The sequence below is a fragment of the Poromitra crassiceps genome (genome assembly GCF_964638095.1).
Source record: "Poromitra crassiceps genome assembly, chromosome: 6".
Taxonomy (NCBI): domain Eukaryota; kingdom Metazoa; phylum Chordata; class Actinopteri; order Beryciformes; family Melamphaidae; genus Poromitra; species Poromitra crassiceps.
Genome location: NC_139627.1, coordinates 45,720,984 through 45,736,660, shown reverse-complemented (window position 1 = coordinate 45,736,660; position 15,677 = coordinate 45,720,984). Strand labels below are relative to the sequence as shown.

Here is a 15,677-nt window from a genome sequence, read left to right as displayed (position 1 = left end):
GAGCAACATTCTGGAGCCTGCGACCCCCCTGGACCCCATCCACTGACCCACTAGTCTCGCTGGCCAGCGAGACTACTGACCACTGCTACTGACCCACTGACAACACTAGTAGAGTCAGTGTAGTATGGCCTTGACCCCTTACCCCAGTTTCATCCATGAAGTTTCAGCTCTGACCTCGCGTTCCTAATTCTAGAGGCTTGATTGGTTACCGTTATCACGCCAACCAATGAACGGCTTCGATGTGATGTCACTCCTTAAATAAGCCATTGGGAGGCGTCGAGGGGGCGTATTCGAGCTGCGCAGGCTCATGTACCACACACAGACGTCTGACGGTGACTCTCCCGTTTTTCATTGCAACGGTTTGTGTGCTGTCTGCGGAGCGGCAAGCGGGCCTCGCTGAAAACAGAGCATAATGGCTGACCTGAAGGTGCGTAATGACTTTGTAATACTATCGATAGCTTTATAGCGTTCATTCAGCAAAGCTTGTCCCGTGCACCGCACAATAAGCGATGTAACGGGCAGCGAGCCTTGCAAGGATGGCCCCCCTCGCCATTGCGAGCTGCCTGTATGGTTTTCCTTGTCAGGCAGCATAGACAGTAAATAAGGCAGCTAGCTCAAGGCTGAGTGTTAACTTTATTGTTCTGACCCCGTGATTCTCAGCCGTTTTCACATCAAGGACCCCTGATAGTACACAGTCACATCCCCCTACCATTATGGGAAGTCTCGGACCTAGCCCCATAATGTTCCGCTGTTCTCCGTTCCTCTGCGATGCACTCTGTACTAGTCTGAACTAGCGTCACACACAGCCCTCAGGCTCAACTATAGAGACTGTGTGGGAACGCCCACAACATGTTAAACGGCTGGCGCACGAGTGGGGTAAAACCGTCCATATATCTCAACGGGCTGACTCACCAAAGGATGGTGCTGCGGCTCTAACTACAGTTTTGGGGATTCTAGAGCAGAACACAAGACGTCTATTCAGATGTGCATTTACTGCGGTGGTTGAATCCCTGATCGTGTCTGCCTGGGCTGCGCTAGCAGCTAAATTCTAACTTTGCTGAATGGATAGACTGGGGAATTTACCCCACCCTGACCACGCCCCCAGCCAGGCTGAGCCAGCTATCCCAGCCTCAACCTATGTTCGTAGGGGTGTCACGATACACTCGATATACGATACGATACACGATATTTGGTTCACGATAACGATATGATACTTTAACAATATTTTTTTGCGATCGATTTGTAAGTTGAGGGGGCATGCTCCACGCTAATTCACCATTTTCATCCTCCGTGTAACGTCCCTTGTCTGTTCAAACAAAGCAATGAAAAGGAGAGCGAGCATGCAATCAGATGCAGATCAGTGCCACCATGTTCAGCTTCTTTTTCTCGCGATATGAGATTTAATCTCAACGATACATATTGTCACGTTTTGATATCGCGATATATCGTGGGACGATATTGTGACATCCATAGTCAACACATTACACTGTAGTAAGAGCCCTCCTACCGACCAGCCAATTTTCGTTAGGTAATCTGTGTCGGGCATTAAACTCACCTTATTTCTGCACTTTGAAGTCATAGGTAGGGTCGCATACGAGGATATAATAATCTCCCTACGGAAGCCAGTAGTTTAGGCGGGGGGGTTATTTTTTTTTAAATTATATTCTATTCTGATGATATGAAACAACTGTTTAAAAGCAGTCTTTCCACAGCCTGTGCCAAATTTAGGAGAGGGGAAGCGTCCCAGTGCCAATAGGAACCTTGGGGGTTTGAGTATTTCATGACATGTTTTGCTTCCCAGGTGCGCTGGATTTGATCACTGTGCCACGGTATCATGTGACTGCAATGTTGTTTGCTGCAAGGGGTGCACCATGATAATGAGATCAAACGCACCCTGCTGTAAATTCGGCACAGGCTGTTGAAAGACTGCTTTTAAACGGTTGTTTCATGCAGGAATATCATTTTAACTCCCCCACAGGGCGATTATTATATCTTCGGATCTGCGATCGGACGTCGGAGACGAGTAGGAAAGCGTTTTGAATGCTCGACCCCCCCCCCCCCCCCCATTTACTTATAGAAGGCTGTGTGACGCTAGTTCAGAGTGCATCGCAGAGGAACGGAGAACAGCGGAACATAATTAATGGGGCTATCTCAGACCCAAATCTGATCATATTCTTTTATTGTCAGATATGGTTTTTGCCCAGAATTCCAAATCTAGCATAGCCTATTGTAGGTGGACAGTGAAAATATGATCAAAATAGTCATTCTTCTAAACTACCTAGCAACATTAAAGTGTGTTAACTTCTTGTAAATAATGCTCAAGTTTAACAATATCATCAATTTGCTGGGGACCTTCTGGAACCCCCTCAAGGAGCCTTGGTGGTCCCGCCCGGACCCCACGTTGAGGACCACTGTACTAACCGGTGCTGCAGAATGGACGACAAGAAATTCACCTGCATATAAACGTGAACTCGGGACTTTCAACATCCTGAGGGCATGCCACATGCGTGCGTTCCACGGTGAATTTATGCATAATATTTCCACCACTGTGCAGTAACCTGTGTGTTTGGGTTAAACACAGAGTGTTAAAGCACTCTGGTATGCGCGTCATTAAGATCAGACTCTAAAATTCAACCTCCATAAGAAATCGGCATGACAAAGTTATTGTTTTCCAGATCTGCAGCCCTGCATGCCAGTGGTCACATGCTTTCAAAGGATTAAATCAACTTGCCCTTTATTTATTCAGAGGAAGGTCCGCTGAGCCCCACGCTGGTTTCCAGCACCAGCCCTGCTGCATAGATATTCAGTTACACACAGTCACATCTGGGAGCCGACCAGTACAACCAGTCCTCCACTGAGCAGCTGCACTGTCTGGGATGCAGTGTGTCACTCAGCCGTGCCGTGGTGCTCAGGGGCCAGGAACCACTTTAATATTATCAACTGTATAGAGAGCCAAAGTGGACGTCACTTCCTGCCTCACCATGCATACCAAGGTCTTAAAAAAAAAGAAACCCTCTACTACTGTTTTTTAAAATCCCGTTTGAATTGTGCCATGAGCTCCACATGTACATTTTGACAATTTAAAAGATAACTATGCGTGTCAGGAAAGTCGCAGTTGGCTGAAACATAATGTTTAGTTTTGTATGGAACCGCTCAATCAACTCCAACTCAACACCAACACCAACACGGCCTGGCGGGAGAGACGTCACTTGTGCGGTAGTCTTAATGATTTATAACTTCTCTTGCCACAGTTTGACCACAAACTGCCACTTTCTTGACTTGCAAAGTTACGATCTTTTAAATTGACAAACATCATAATGTGTACCCCGTCGCACAATTCAAACGGGATCCAAAAACAGTATCGTCCCTCGCCGTTCACCACCATTCACATGAACAGGTCGCACTTGTGAATGAGACCTGGGTCTCAATGTGATTTTACCTGTTTAAATAAAGGCAAAAAAAAAAAAAAAAAAAATGTTTTAAGACGCTGGTGAGCATAGGCCCCCGACTGGAAGGGGAGGGACTTTGGCTCTCCATTCCTGCAGCTTGATCTTTGCTCCTGTTATATGAGGCCACCAAAGGATATTGGATTTCTGTGGTGGAGTTTAGTAGATTAGATTTCACGGCTTATTGCTTGTGATTGCTGTAATTTCCTCACATGCTTCGTTGCATCACCCTGGCCAAAATCCTACCTTCTTCCCCCCTCTCGTTCTTGCATACTCTTAACAGCACAGTGTTTTTCGGTCGGATTTGGTTGTTTTTAGCCCACACGCCACAATGATGGCAAAACAATGTGACATGTTTTGAAGTGAAGTTTGGTGTATTTCACGTTTTGCATTTGCATTCATTCATTCATTCATTTAAGTGAGTCCAAAGCAGTTTTCTGGTGATCCATTTAAATCATCTTTGGCATGAATACAACCAAAATGGGAGCAGATGCACAAAACACAATATACTGTAAGTGAGGGCGGAAACCCGTTTCTTCTACCGCTACTTGACCTCAGCTGCTATCTTTGTGTTTAGCGCTTTATTTTCACCATGGTCTTCCCCTCTGGCATAGTTGGCACAGAATGGCACGGCCAGTGTGTTTTTGTTGTTTTGCGAAAGGGTCCGACTGAATCAATGAGCTTATTGTAATGTGTTGGCAGCAACATGCCACTTTTCAGTTTCATTGTGCTTCACAGCCAGTGCTCTTCTCCAAGGATTCCAAGGTTAGCTCAGACTGTAGTTTACCACTCTGTCTCTCTGCTCATATAGCTCATAGAGCCCGACCGATACTGCATTTTTGAGGCCGATACTGATATTAGCGAGTAAAACATTTCCAATATCGATATATCAGCTGATATTCTTATATTAATATTACACACATTATATTACACTTTTTTTTTTATGATGCCTCAAATATCAAACACTTGACAAAGATATGACGTGACATGACTTGAGATCTGTAATGTAGGCAGGATATTTTACAGCTTATCAATCAACTGTATTGTCCAAAATGACATCAATGCAATGAAACTTCACTGGGAATTTAATAATGATAAATAACTAGAAATACAAAAACACAAATAGAACAAATATAAAATATAACTTGAGTTAAGAAAAAATATCAAATACCGGTATACACAACATGCATATAACAAAATATGCAAAAGAAAAAAATAACTGCAATATCGGCCAACATATCGGCCGATGCCGATATATCGGTGGACGGATATATCGGTCGGGCTCTACTCATATAAATACACCAGCCTCTCAGGCTGTAGTTTACCACTATGTCTCTCTGCTCATATCAATACACCAGCCTCTCAGGCTGTAGTTTACCACTATGTCTCTCTGCTCATATCAATACACCAGCCTCTCAGACTGTAGTTTACCACTCTGTCTCTCTGCTCATATAAATACACCAGCCTCTCAGACTGTAGTTTACCACTCTGTCTCTCTGCTCATATCAATACACCAGCCTCTCAGACTGTAGTTTACCACTCTGTCTCTCTGCTCATATCAATACGCCAGCCTCTCAGGCTGTAGTTTACCACTCTGTCTCTCTGCTCATATCAATACACCAGCCTCTCAGACTGTAGTTTACCACTATGTCTCTCTGCTCATATCAATACACCAGCCTCTCAGACTGTAGTTTACCACTCTGTCTCTCTGCTCATATAAATACACCAGCCTCTCAGACTGTAGTTTACCACTCTGTCTCTCTGCTCATATCAATACACCAGCCTCTCAGACTGTAGTTTACCACTCTGTCTCTCTGCTCATATCAATACGCCAGCCTCTCAGGCTGTAGTTTACCACTCTGTCTCTCTGCTCATATAAATACACCAGCCTCTCAGACTGTAGTTTACCACTCTGTCTCTCTGCTCATATCAATACGCCAGCCTCTCAGACTGTAGTTTACCACTCTGTCTCTCTGCTCATATCAATACGCCAGCCTCTCAGACTGTAGTTTACCACTATGTCTCTCTGCTCATATCAATACACCAGCCTCTCAGACTGTAGTTTACCACTCTGTCTCTCTGCTCATATCAATACGCCGGCCTCTCAGGCTGTAGTTTACCACTCTGTCTCTCTGCTCATATCAATACACCAGCCTCTCAGACTGTAGTTTACCACTCTGTCTCTCTGCTCATATCAATACACCAGCCTCTCAGACTGTAGTTTACCACTCTGTCTCTCTGCTCATATCAATACGCCGGCCTCTCAGGCTGTAGTTTACCACTCTGTCTCTCTGCTCATATCAATACGCCGGCCTCTCAGGCTGTAGTTTACCACTCTGTCTCTCTGCTCATATCAATACACCAGCCTCTCAGGCTGTAGTTTACCACTCTGTCTCTCTGCTCATATCAATACACCAGCCTCTCAGGCTGTAGTTTACCACTCTGTCTCTCTGCTCATATCAATACACCAGCCTCTCAGGCTGTAGTTTACCACTCTGTCTCTCTGCTCATATCAATACGCCGGCCTCTCAGGCTGTAGTTTACCACTCTGTCTCTCTGCTCATATCAATACACCAGCCTCTCAGGCTGTAGTTTACCACTCTGTCTCTCTGCTCATATCAATACACCAGCCTCTCAGACTGTAGTTTACCACTCTGTCTCTCTGCTCATATCAATACACCAGCCTCTCAGACTGTAGTTTACCACTATGTCTCTCTGCTCATATCAATACACCAGCCTCTCAGGCTGTAGTTTACCACTCTGTCTCTCTGCTCATATCAATACACCAGCCTCTCAGGCTGTAGTTTACCACTCTGTCTCTCTGCTCATATCAATACACCAGCCTCTCAGGCTGTAGTTTACCACTCTGTCTCTCTGCTCATTAGGGGTGGGAATCGCTGAGTAGCTCACGATACGATATCGTCACGATACTTGGCCCTCGATAACGATATATCACGATACTGCGATACTGCGATACTGCGATATATTGGAAGACGATACATCACGATACCTGTGTAACAAGTGAAAAAAATACCTCTGAAGGCAAAAAATCATGTATTATGCATTTATTAGCAGAATTGACATGAACTCTCTGAGTTAACTCACTCACTCATACCATTTTCGATACCACGGAGGAAAAGTTACACATTAAGTCTTTTTATTATTACTATTAAAACAAGAAAACCTATAGGCTATAACCTACCTACCTACCTATATAATTTCTAAAAGTAGATATTAATGATCAAACATTTCCATTCATGTAGCCTACAGTAGTTATGTTTTTGTTTCAACTACAAACATAAATAAAGTCAACTTGGGAAAAAAAAAAAAAAAAAAAAAAAAAAATTAATAAACATATCGATACTTGGCGCCAGTGTATCGATAACGTATCGCGGGTGGAAATATCGCGATAACGTGGGTATCGATATTTTGTCCCACCCCTACTGCTCATATCAATACACCAGCCTCTCAGGCTGTAGTTTACCACTCTGTCTCTCTGCTCATATCAATACACCAGCCTCTCAGGCTGTAGTTTACCACTCTGTCTCTCTGCTCATATCAATACACCAGCCTCTCAGGCTGTAGTTTACCACTCTGTCTCTCTGCTCATATCAATACACCAGCCTCTCAGGCTGTAGTTTACCACTATGTCTCTCTGCTCATATCAATACGCCAGCCTCTCAGACTGTAGTTTACCACTATGTCTCTCTGCTCATATCAATACACCAGCCTCTCAGGCTGTAGTTTACCACTATGTCTCTCTGCTCATATCAATACACCAGCCTCTCAGGCTGTAGTTTACCACTCTGTCTCTCTGCTCATATCAATACACCAGCCTCTCAGACTGTAGTTTACCACTATGTCTCTCTGCTCATATCAATACACCAGCCTCTCAGACTGTAGTTTACCACTATGTCTCTCTGCTCATATCAATACACCAGCCTCTCAGGCTGTAGTTTACCACTCTGTCTCTCTGCTCATATCAATACACCAGCCTCTCAGGCTGTAGTTTACCACTCTGTCTCTCTGCTCATATCAATACACCAGCCTCTCAGGCTGTAGTTTACCACTCTGTCTCTCTGCTCATATCAATACACCAGCCTCTCAGGCTGTAGTTTACCACTCTGTCTCTCTGCTCATATCAATACACCAGCCTCTCAGGCTGTAGTTTACCACTATGTCTCTCTGCTCATATCAATACGCCAGCCTCTCAGACTGTAGTTTACCACTATGTCTCTCTGCTCATATCAATACACCAGCCTCTCAGGCTGTAGTTTACCACTATGTCTCTCTGCTCATATCAATACACCAGCCTCTCAGGCTGTAGTTTACCACTCTGTCTCTCTGCTCATATCAATACACCAGCCTCTCAGACTGTAGTTTACCACTATGTCTCTCTGCTCATATCAATACACCAGCCTCTCAGACTGTAGTTTACCACTATGTCTCTCTGCTCATATCAATACACCAGCCTCTCAGGCTGTAGTTTACCACTCTGTCTCTCTGCTCATATCAATACACCAGCCTCTCAGGCTGTAGTTTACCACTATGTCTCTCTGCTCATATCAATACGCCAGCCTCTCAGACTGTAGTTTACCACTATGTCTCTCTGCTCATATCAATACACCAGCCTCTCAGGCTGTAGTTTACCACTATGTCTCTCTGCTCATATCAATACGCCAGCCTCTCAGACTGTAGTTTACCACTCTGTCTCTCTGCTCATATCAATACACCAGCCTCTCAGGCTGTAGTTTACCACTATGTCTCTCTGCTCATATCAATACACCAGCCTCTCAGACTGTAGTTTACCACTCTGTCTCTCTGCTCATATCAATACACCAGCCTCTCAGGCTGTAGTTTACCACTCTGTCTCTCTGCTCATATCAATACACCAGCCTCTCAGACTGTAGTTTACCACTCTGTCTCTCTGCTCATATCAATACACCAGCCTCTCAGGCTGTAGTTTACCACTCTGTCTCTCTGCTCATATCAATACACCAGCCTCTCAGACTGTAGTTTACCACTCTGTCTCTCTGCTCATATCAATACACCAGCCTCTCAGGCTGTAGTTTACCACTCTGTCTCTCTGCTCATATCAATACACCAGCCTCTCAGGCTGTAGTTTACCACTATGTCTCTCTGCTCATATCAATACACCAGCCTCTCAGGCTGTAGTTTACCACTATGTCTCTCTGCTCATATCAATACACCAGCCTCTCAGGCTGTAGTTTACCACTCTGTCTCTCTGCTCATATCAATACACCAGCCTCTCAGGCTGTAGTTTACCACTATGTCTCTCTGCTCATATCAATACACCAGCCTCTCAGGCTGTAGTTTACCACTATGTCTCTCTGCTCATATCAATACACCAGCCTCTCAGACTGTAGTTTACCACTCTGTCTCTCTGCTCATATCAATACACCAGCCTCTCAGGCTGTAGTTTACCACTATGTCTCTCTGCTCATATCAATACACCAGCCTCTCAGACTGTAGTTTACCACTCTGTCTCTCTGCTCATATCAATACACCAGCCTCTCAGGCTGTAGTTTACCACTCTGTCTCTCTGCTCATATCAATACACCAGCCTCTCAGACTGTAGTTTACCACTATGTCTCTCTGCTCATATCAATACACCAGCCTCTCAGGCTGTAGTTTACCACTATGTCTCTCTGCTCATATCAATACACCAGCCTCTCAGGCTGTAGTTTACCACTATGTCTCTCTGCTCATATCAATACACCAGCCTCTCAGGCTGTAGTTTACCACTCTGTCTCTCTGCTCATATCAATACACCAGCCTCTCAGACTGTAGTTTACCACTATGTCTCTCTGCTCATATCAATACACCAGCCTCTCAGACTGTAGTTTACCACTCTGTCTCTCTGCTCATATCAATACACCAGCCTCTCAGACTGTAGTTTACCACTCTGTCTCTCTGCTCATATCAATACACCAGCCTCTCAGGCTGTAGTTTACCACTATGTCTCTCTGCTCATATCAATACACCAGCCTCTCAGACTGTAGTTTACCACTATGTCTCTCTGCTCATATCAATACACCAGCCTCTCAGGCTGTAGTTTACCACTCTGTCTCTCTGCTCATATCAATACACCAGCCTCTCAGACTGTAGTTTACCACTCTGTCTCTCTGCTCATATCAATACACCAGCCTCTCAGACTGTAGTTTACCACTATGTCTCTCTGCTCATATCAATACACCAGCCTCTCAGACTGTAGTTTACCACTCTGTCTCTCTGCTCATATCAATACACCAGCCTCTCAGGCTGTAGTTTACCACTCTGTCTCTCTGCTCATATCAATACACCAGCCTCTCAGACTGTAGTTTACCACTCTGTCTCTCTGCTCATATCAATACACCAGCCTCTCAGACTGTAGTTTACCACTCTGTCTCTCTGCTCATATCAATACACCAGCCTCTCAGGCTGTAGTTTACCACTCTGTCTCTCTGCTCATATCAATACACCAGCCTCTCAGACTGTAGTTTACCACTCTGTCTCTCTGCTCATATCAATACACCAGCCTCTCAGGCTGTAGTTTACCACTCTGTCTCTCTGCTCATATCAATACACCAGCCTCTCAGACTGTAGTTTACCACTCTGTCTCTCTGCTCATATCAATACACCAGCCTCTCAGACTGTAGTTTACCACTCTGTCTCTCTGCTCATATCAATACACCAGCCTCTCAGACTGTAGTTTACCACTCTGTCTCTCTGCTCATATCAATACACCAGCCTCTCAGGCTGTAGTTTACCACTCTGTCTCTCTGCTCATATCAATACACCAGCCTCTCAGGCTGTAGTTTACCACTCTGTCTCTCTGCTCATACCAATACGCCGGCCTCACTTATTCGCATTTGTGCAGATTGTCAGGAGAGTTTAGTTGTCACACCCTGGACAAAGTTCAACTCACCAGTCATGTCTTTCTTATCTGAAGGTTTTTTGATTGGTTCCTCTGTTTTCCAGTGCTATGGACTATGCTACAACTGATTTTAAGGCTGCAACTAATGATTATTTTCATCATGGATTAATTTGTGATTATTTTCTCGACTAATCAATCGATTAGTCTATAAAATGTCACAAAATGGTGAAACATGTCAATCACTTTTTCCCCAGAGCCCAAGATAACATCCTCAAATGTCTTGTTTTTGTACTGACTCCTGACCAACAGTCCACAACCCAAAGATAATCAGTTTACTGTCATAGAAGACTAAAGAAACCAGAACATATTCACATGAAGCTGGAACAAGACATTTAAAAGGGAGCATGTGGGCAATGTTCTCCGTTTGTTTAAATTTTGTCCCAGAAGTGATGTCATCAGTGATGTCACTTGAGCAATTGTGACATCACTGAGGATGTCATAGGCATTGTGACATCATCAGTGATGTCATAAGAGCAATTGTGATGTCATCAGTGATGCAAAGTTGTAAAGCAAGGTATCCACGGGGTCTTGAAAAGTATTAAAATTTCATAAATCAATTTAGGGAAAATGAAGGCCCTTAAAAAACATTTAAAAATCTCAATCGCCATTTGAGGAGGTACAGTATTATATTTTGTAGTTATTGTGCTGATTGTGTTAAATGGGCATATGATATATTGTCTCATATTGATCGCAGACCCCTGAATTGAATCAAAATCATATTGTTGCAGACTTTGTGATATCAGCAAATATCGTATATCGTGTCCAAAGAATCTCTACAATCTCGTATTGTGATGAAACTTGTGATTTACAGCCCTATCACTGATGTGATGAAAGTGGCGTTGAGGTCTTAAAATATATTGAAAAGGTCTTAAAAAAGGTATTAACACATTGAGTGCCAAGGACGTCTGTGCACGTCCTAAAAAAAAGTAACGTGGAGTGCCAAGGACGTCTGTGCACGTCCTAAAATCATAATTCATATTATTCCATAATTCTGCTGTTTAAGGTCGTACCTAGCCAGTGAGCATGAATCCCTTCAAGGCATCACACGGCGCCACCTTAAACATCGACACGAGAGCTGCGCCACCCACCTCAGATCCTTTACTTTGTGCAGGAGACAGCAGGGAAAGACGTGATCAAAGGGGAAACCGTGGCATGCTTCAGCCAGAGCCGTATAGATTGCTCTGTCTGCAGCGGACAGTGGGCTCGGCTGCATCCGCGCTCACAACTGAGCTCTTCTGCTACTATCTATCTCCACACGATTCCCTGCCAGAAAGCCAGCATCCGAAGCCGAACGGCCAAGCCTTTTCGTTCAGTCGCGTTTGGCATTTCCTCGTTGCGCGCTGGGATCCGTCCGGGGCAAAAACGGAGTCTGTGAGAAAACAAACTCTGTGCGTGTGGGGAGGAGCCCGCAGCTCAGAGGTGGAGAGGGGGGGGGGGGGGGGGGGGGGGGCACGCAGGCTGCACAGAAACCACACCACGCCACCACATCAGAAAACACCAGCCAGAGTCAGTGAATGTGCTCGAAATTAGAGTGCAAAAGGTATTCATAAAAGTGACTATATCTTGGAAAGTAAAAAAAAACGACAGAAAACCCTTGAAAGTGCACTTTTTTCAGAGGCTGTCATTTCATAATGGAACTGTCTAGAAACAAAATTTCTTCTTTGGAAGAAGCAGGAGTGTTCAATGTTTCATTAAAGTCCAGCCCTGTCAATATAGCCCTAATAGAAAAAATTCTATAGCTGTTTTCAACTGAATGGAAGTGAATCTGGCACAGGCTGCAGACAATTTTACTGAAGCGCTGTGGCACTCAATGTGTTAAAAGGTATTTGGATTTAACTTCAGGTTTCCTGCATATACCCTGTAAAGGTCTCTGTCTCTAACTCCTCGTGTTCCCCTGTCCTTTGCAGGCTAAGTTTGACAAGGCTGCCGAAGAGGTGAAGCAGCTGAAGGTGAAGCCGAGCGACGCAGAGATGCTGAAGGTCTACAGCCTGTTCAAGCAATCCACCGTCGGCGACGTCAACACCGGTGAGACCACGGCGGCTTACCGAGAGGAGACATCCGCTTATTTTCAACCTGGGCCTTGTTCTCCGGTTTCTGCCATCGTGGCGATGGATTGAAATTGCGATGCGAGTTTTGACCCACCTGTTAATCACAGCCACAGATGTGTACACGTCGGAAGCGAATGTCTGAAAAATCGACCGTGGTTCGAAAAAATAAACGCTGCAATAACGCTCAGCGTTGGTATGCACGGTTGCATTGACTGATGTAGGTTCGGAAAATATTATTGACGTGCGAATTAATCGCACGAAAAAAACGCTGACGATGTGTGAGGACCTTTAGATTTATTATCTGTACTAGACTGCTCAAGTTAGTACTCTGATGCTTTCACTCATTGCATGTTGAATGTCTGTAAATATGAACTGCAGTGCAGACTGGGGAAAAACATTCACGTCGTCAACCACCTAGTACTAATAATTACAGTAAGTACAATGTGTTAGTACTAATAATTACAGTAAGTACAATGTGTTAGTACTAATAATTACAGTAAGTACAATGTGTGGGAAGTTTAGCAGGCAGCAAAGTAAGGAAGGAATTGTGTAATGCAAGCGTTAGCAATCAAGTGGGCTATCATAACTGAGATGTTGTGATAATTGTTGAATCGCAGCTATCTGAATGTTTAACTGTGGTGTGAGTGTTATATTGTTCGTCCTCGTTCAAGGGTCAACTCATTTGATTACTGTAACTCTTAATTATCTCTCTCTCTCTCTAGCTCGCCCTGGCATGCTGGATTTCACTGGGAAAGCCAAATGGGATGCGTGGGAGAAGGAGAAAGGTGAGGTACATGTTCACGCCTGTAGGTGGTGCTGCTGTTCCTGTGTGAGGGACAATTGCTTGTCCTATAACTCGTGACAATGAGCGTAGGACTCTACCTCTATGTAACTGCATAGCAAGGTGCAACTGACATGAAATCATATGCGAGCTGAGAGCTGAAATGTTTAATTTCATACAGGAAGTACGGTTGTTTCGATACTTTTTTTTTTTTTACATCGATACCAGCTTTGGAACCTCAATATCGGTACCGAAACTGAGAATGTCTTATAAAATGAGACAAACTTACCATCTATTTTCAAAAATATGTATTAAAGGAGAATTTCGGTTTGTTTGAAGTGGGGTCCTATCAGCTAGTTGCATACACTAACTGAAATAGGTACAGTGTTCTCGGGCGCTGAGCGCACCGTTTATCGAGACCCGGCACTCTGAAGCAGCAGCCTCCACAGCTCTGTCTCTAGTACACGGGGCCAAGAACTAAAATGTAATTTAGTCCCCTAAAACCACGCCCACCTAAACAAATCGATATCTGTGTACATGCACGCTCTATTTTGACAATTTTCAACGCTTTACTTTTCTGCCAAACAGCGGTCTCATTCGGCACTGCTTTTTCTCCCAACCGTACAACTACCGTATTCCTCCGCTACAGTACTGCAGTACACAGATATCGATTTGTTTAGGTGGCCGTTGTTTTAGGTGGCTAAATTACGTTTTAGTTCTTGGCCCCGTGTAGTAGAGAGACAGACAGACACGTGAATAACTTTTATGACTTTTGGAACATAAATGCTTTTTTTTTTACACAATTTTTAGAAAAAAAAGGCAAAAAAGTTACTCACGTTTGTGAAGAGTTTGATGCTGAACACAAATTCACGTTCCCATAAACTTTTGTTAACCACACAGACCTTATTTTATGCATTTAAGTGAAATCCCCATTCTAAAACCCCATAGACTTTTCCACTGAAGAACCAAATGGTGGCGATTTCTGGATAAAGCCTACAAAAATACATCATCCCTGTGGTACTCTATTCACCCATTTTGTGTCTAAAAGGCAGGAAGTAAAACAGGTGCAAGCAAGACATTGATTAGGGCCCCAGCAGCACTGGATCACCAAGTTGGATTGGAAGTTGGAAACCCTCATTAGTGTTCTGCTTGCACCTGTTTTACTTCCTGCCTTTTAGACACAAAATGGGTGAATTGGGTGGTAAGTGAAATAGGCTAATAACCCACAGCTGAATGCCACAAGTTCAAGCCTGTTCTCTAGGCTAGGGGCTGTTAAAATGCATTCTGGGAAATGTAGGAAATCAAGTAGAAGTAGGTGAGGCAGGTTTGAGGGACAGCGGGTTCACCAAAAAAGTAAATGCATCACAAAATAAATCCTGGAATGCATTGACCACCATGAATGGAAGATATTCCAGAGTGTAGCAGTATATGAGGGTGTATTTTTCTTTTGGCTTTTAATGTTTGTTTTGTATTTTTATAACAGGAAAGAGCCAAGAGGATGCCATGAACGAGTACATCAAGTTGGTAGAGGAGCTGAAGGAGCAGTTTGGAAGCTAACGTACTGTGCCCAGGCCCACTGCAGGCGGGACAGACACCGCTGGCTGTGACCACACCTCGCCCCTGTTCAATGCCTTAAACCCATGGACTGTGCCCTTTGCTACTATGATGCATGACACATGTGAACGCCTGGTGCATCGCCAGTGCTCCAATGAGATTTAGGTGGCCGATAGACCGGATAGACCGAGCGAATCCGTCCTCCACCAGCAAACAAGGACTGAAACTTTACTCCTGTAATATGAATATGAATATAAAGCAGGACTCCTTGTAAAAAAAAAATTGCTTCTCTGGTTTAATATTCTCTGCATTTTCCCTATGATGTGTTCTAGGGTTGCACACATAATGAAAGTGTTTTCAAGATAATATAAGATGGTCAAAGAGTGTCAAACTGTAACGTTAAGTGTGCAAATGATTCACAGTGGATGGAGGTGAAAATATCAAAACTTCTTTCACCTAGCAGCGTGGTACCTCATTTGGTCCAGTTTATAGTCTCTGATTTAGGATTGGGAAAAAGTGGCCCAAAGGGAAAATGAAAATTCACATTTGTCATTAGTTGATTTTTCTATGCACTCCTTACAGGTTTGTTTAATTCAATGATGCCACATATAGACTGATGTAGGCAGATTAAGCATTATACACTTGCACCATAGTTGGATCACAGATGACAGCTGATGAATGGACCCAAAAGCAGAGGTGAGGTGAGAGATGGTAAACCGATTGATGTTGGTGACAGTAAAAAAGCTTGGAATTGAGGTCATAGGCATGGAAAAACTCAAAATTGAGCAACGAATGAAAACAGCACAACACTCAAATAGGCCACTGAGCAGGTATGAAATCGAATGACTAAATGAGAACCAGGTGAGAGTATCAACCAATTATCCTCTACTCCAGGAAACAGTTTGTGCTGC

At 44.0% G+C, this 15,677-nt stretch overlaps 1 protein-coding gene across 1 annotated transcript; it reads left to right on the top strand.

The window, feature by feature from the left end:
* The first annotated feature begins 299 nt into the window (after positions 1-299).
* On the top strand, positions 300-15,031 carry dbi (diazepam binding inhibitor (GABA receptor modulator, acyl-CoA binding protein)). The gene is made up of 4 exons (XM_083639403.1): positions 300-427; positions 12,291-12,408; positions 13,154-13,216; positions 14,696-15,031. Exons 1-4 carry the CDS (start codon positions 413-415, stop codon positions 14,767-14,769), a joined length of 270 nt encoding a protein of 89 aa, XP_083495529.1. The 5' UTR covers positions 300-412; the 3' UTR covers positions 14,770-15,031.
* Positions 15,032-15,677: the final 646 nt, after the last annotated feature.

Bases quoted from the DNA above. Each gene is read 5' to 3' on its own strand.
- dbi (XM_083639403.1), top strand. The intron at 12,409-13,153 runs GTGAGACCACGG...CTCTCTCTCTAG, and splicing joins CGTCGGCGACGTCAACACCG to CTCGCCCTGGCATGCTGGAT. The intron at 13,217-14,695 runs GTGAGGTACATG...TTTTTATAACAG, and splicing joins TGCGTGGGAGAAGGAGAAAG to GAAAGAGCCAAGAGGATGCC.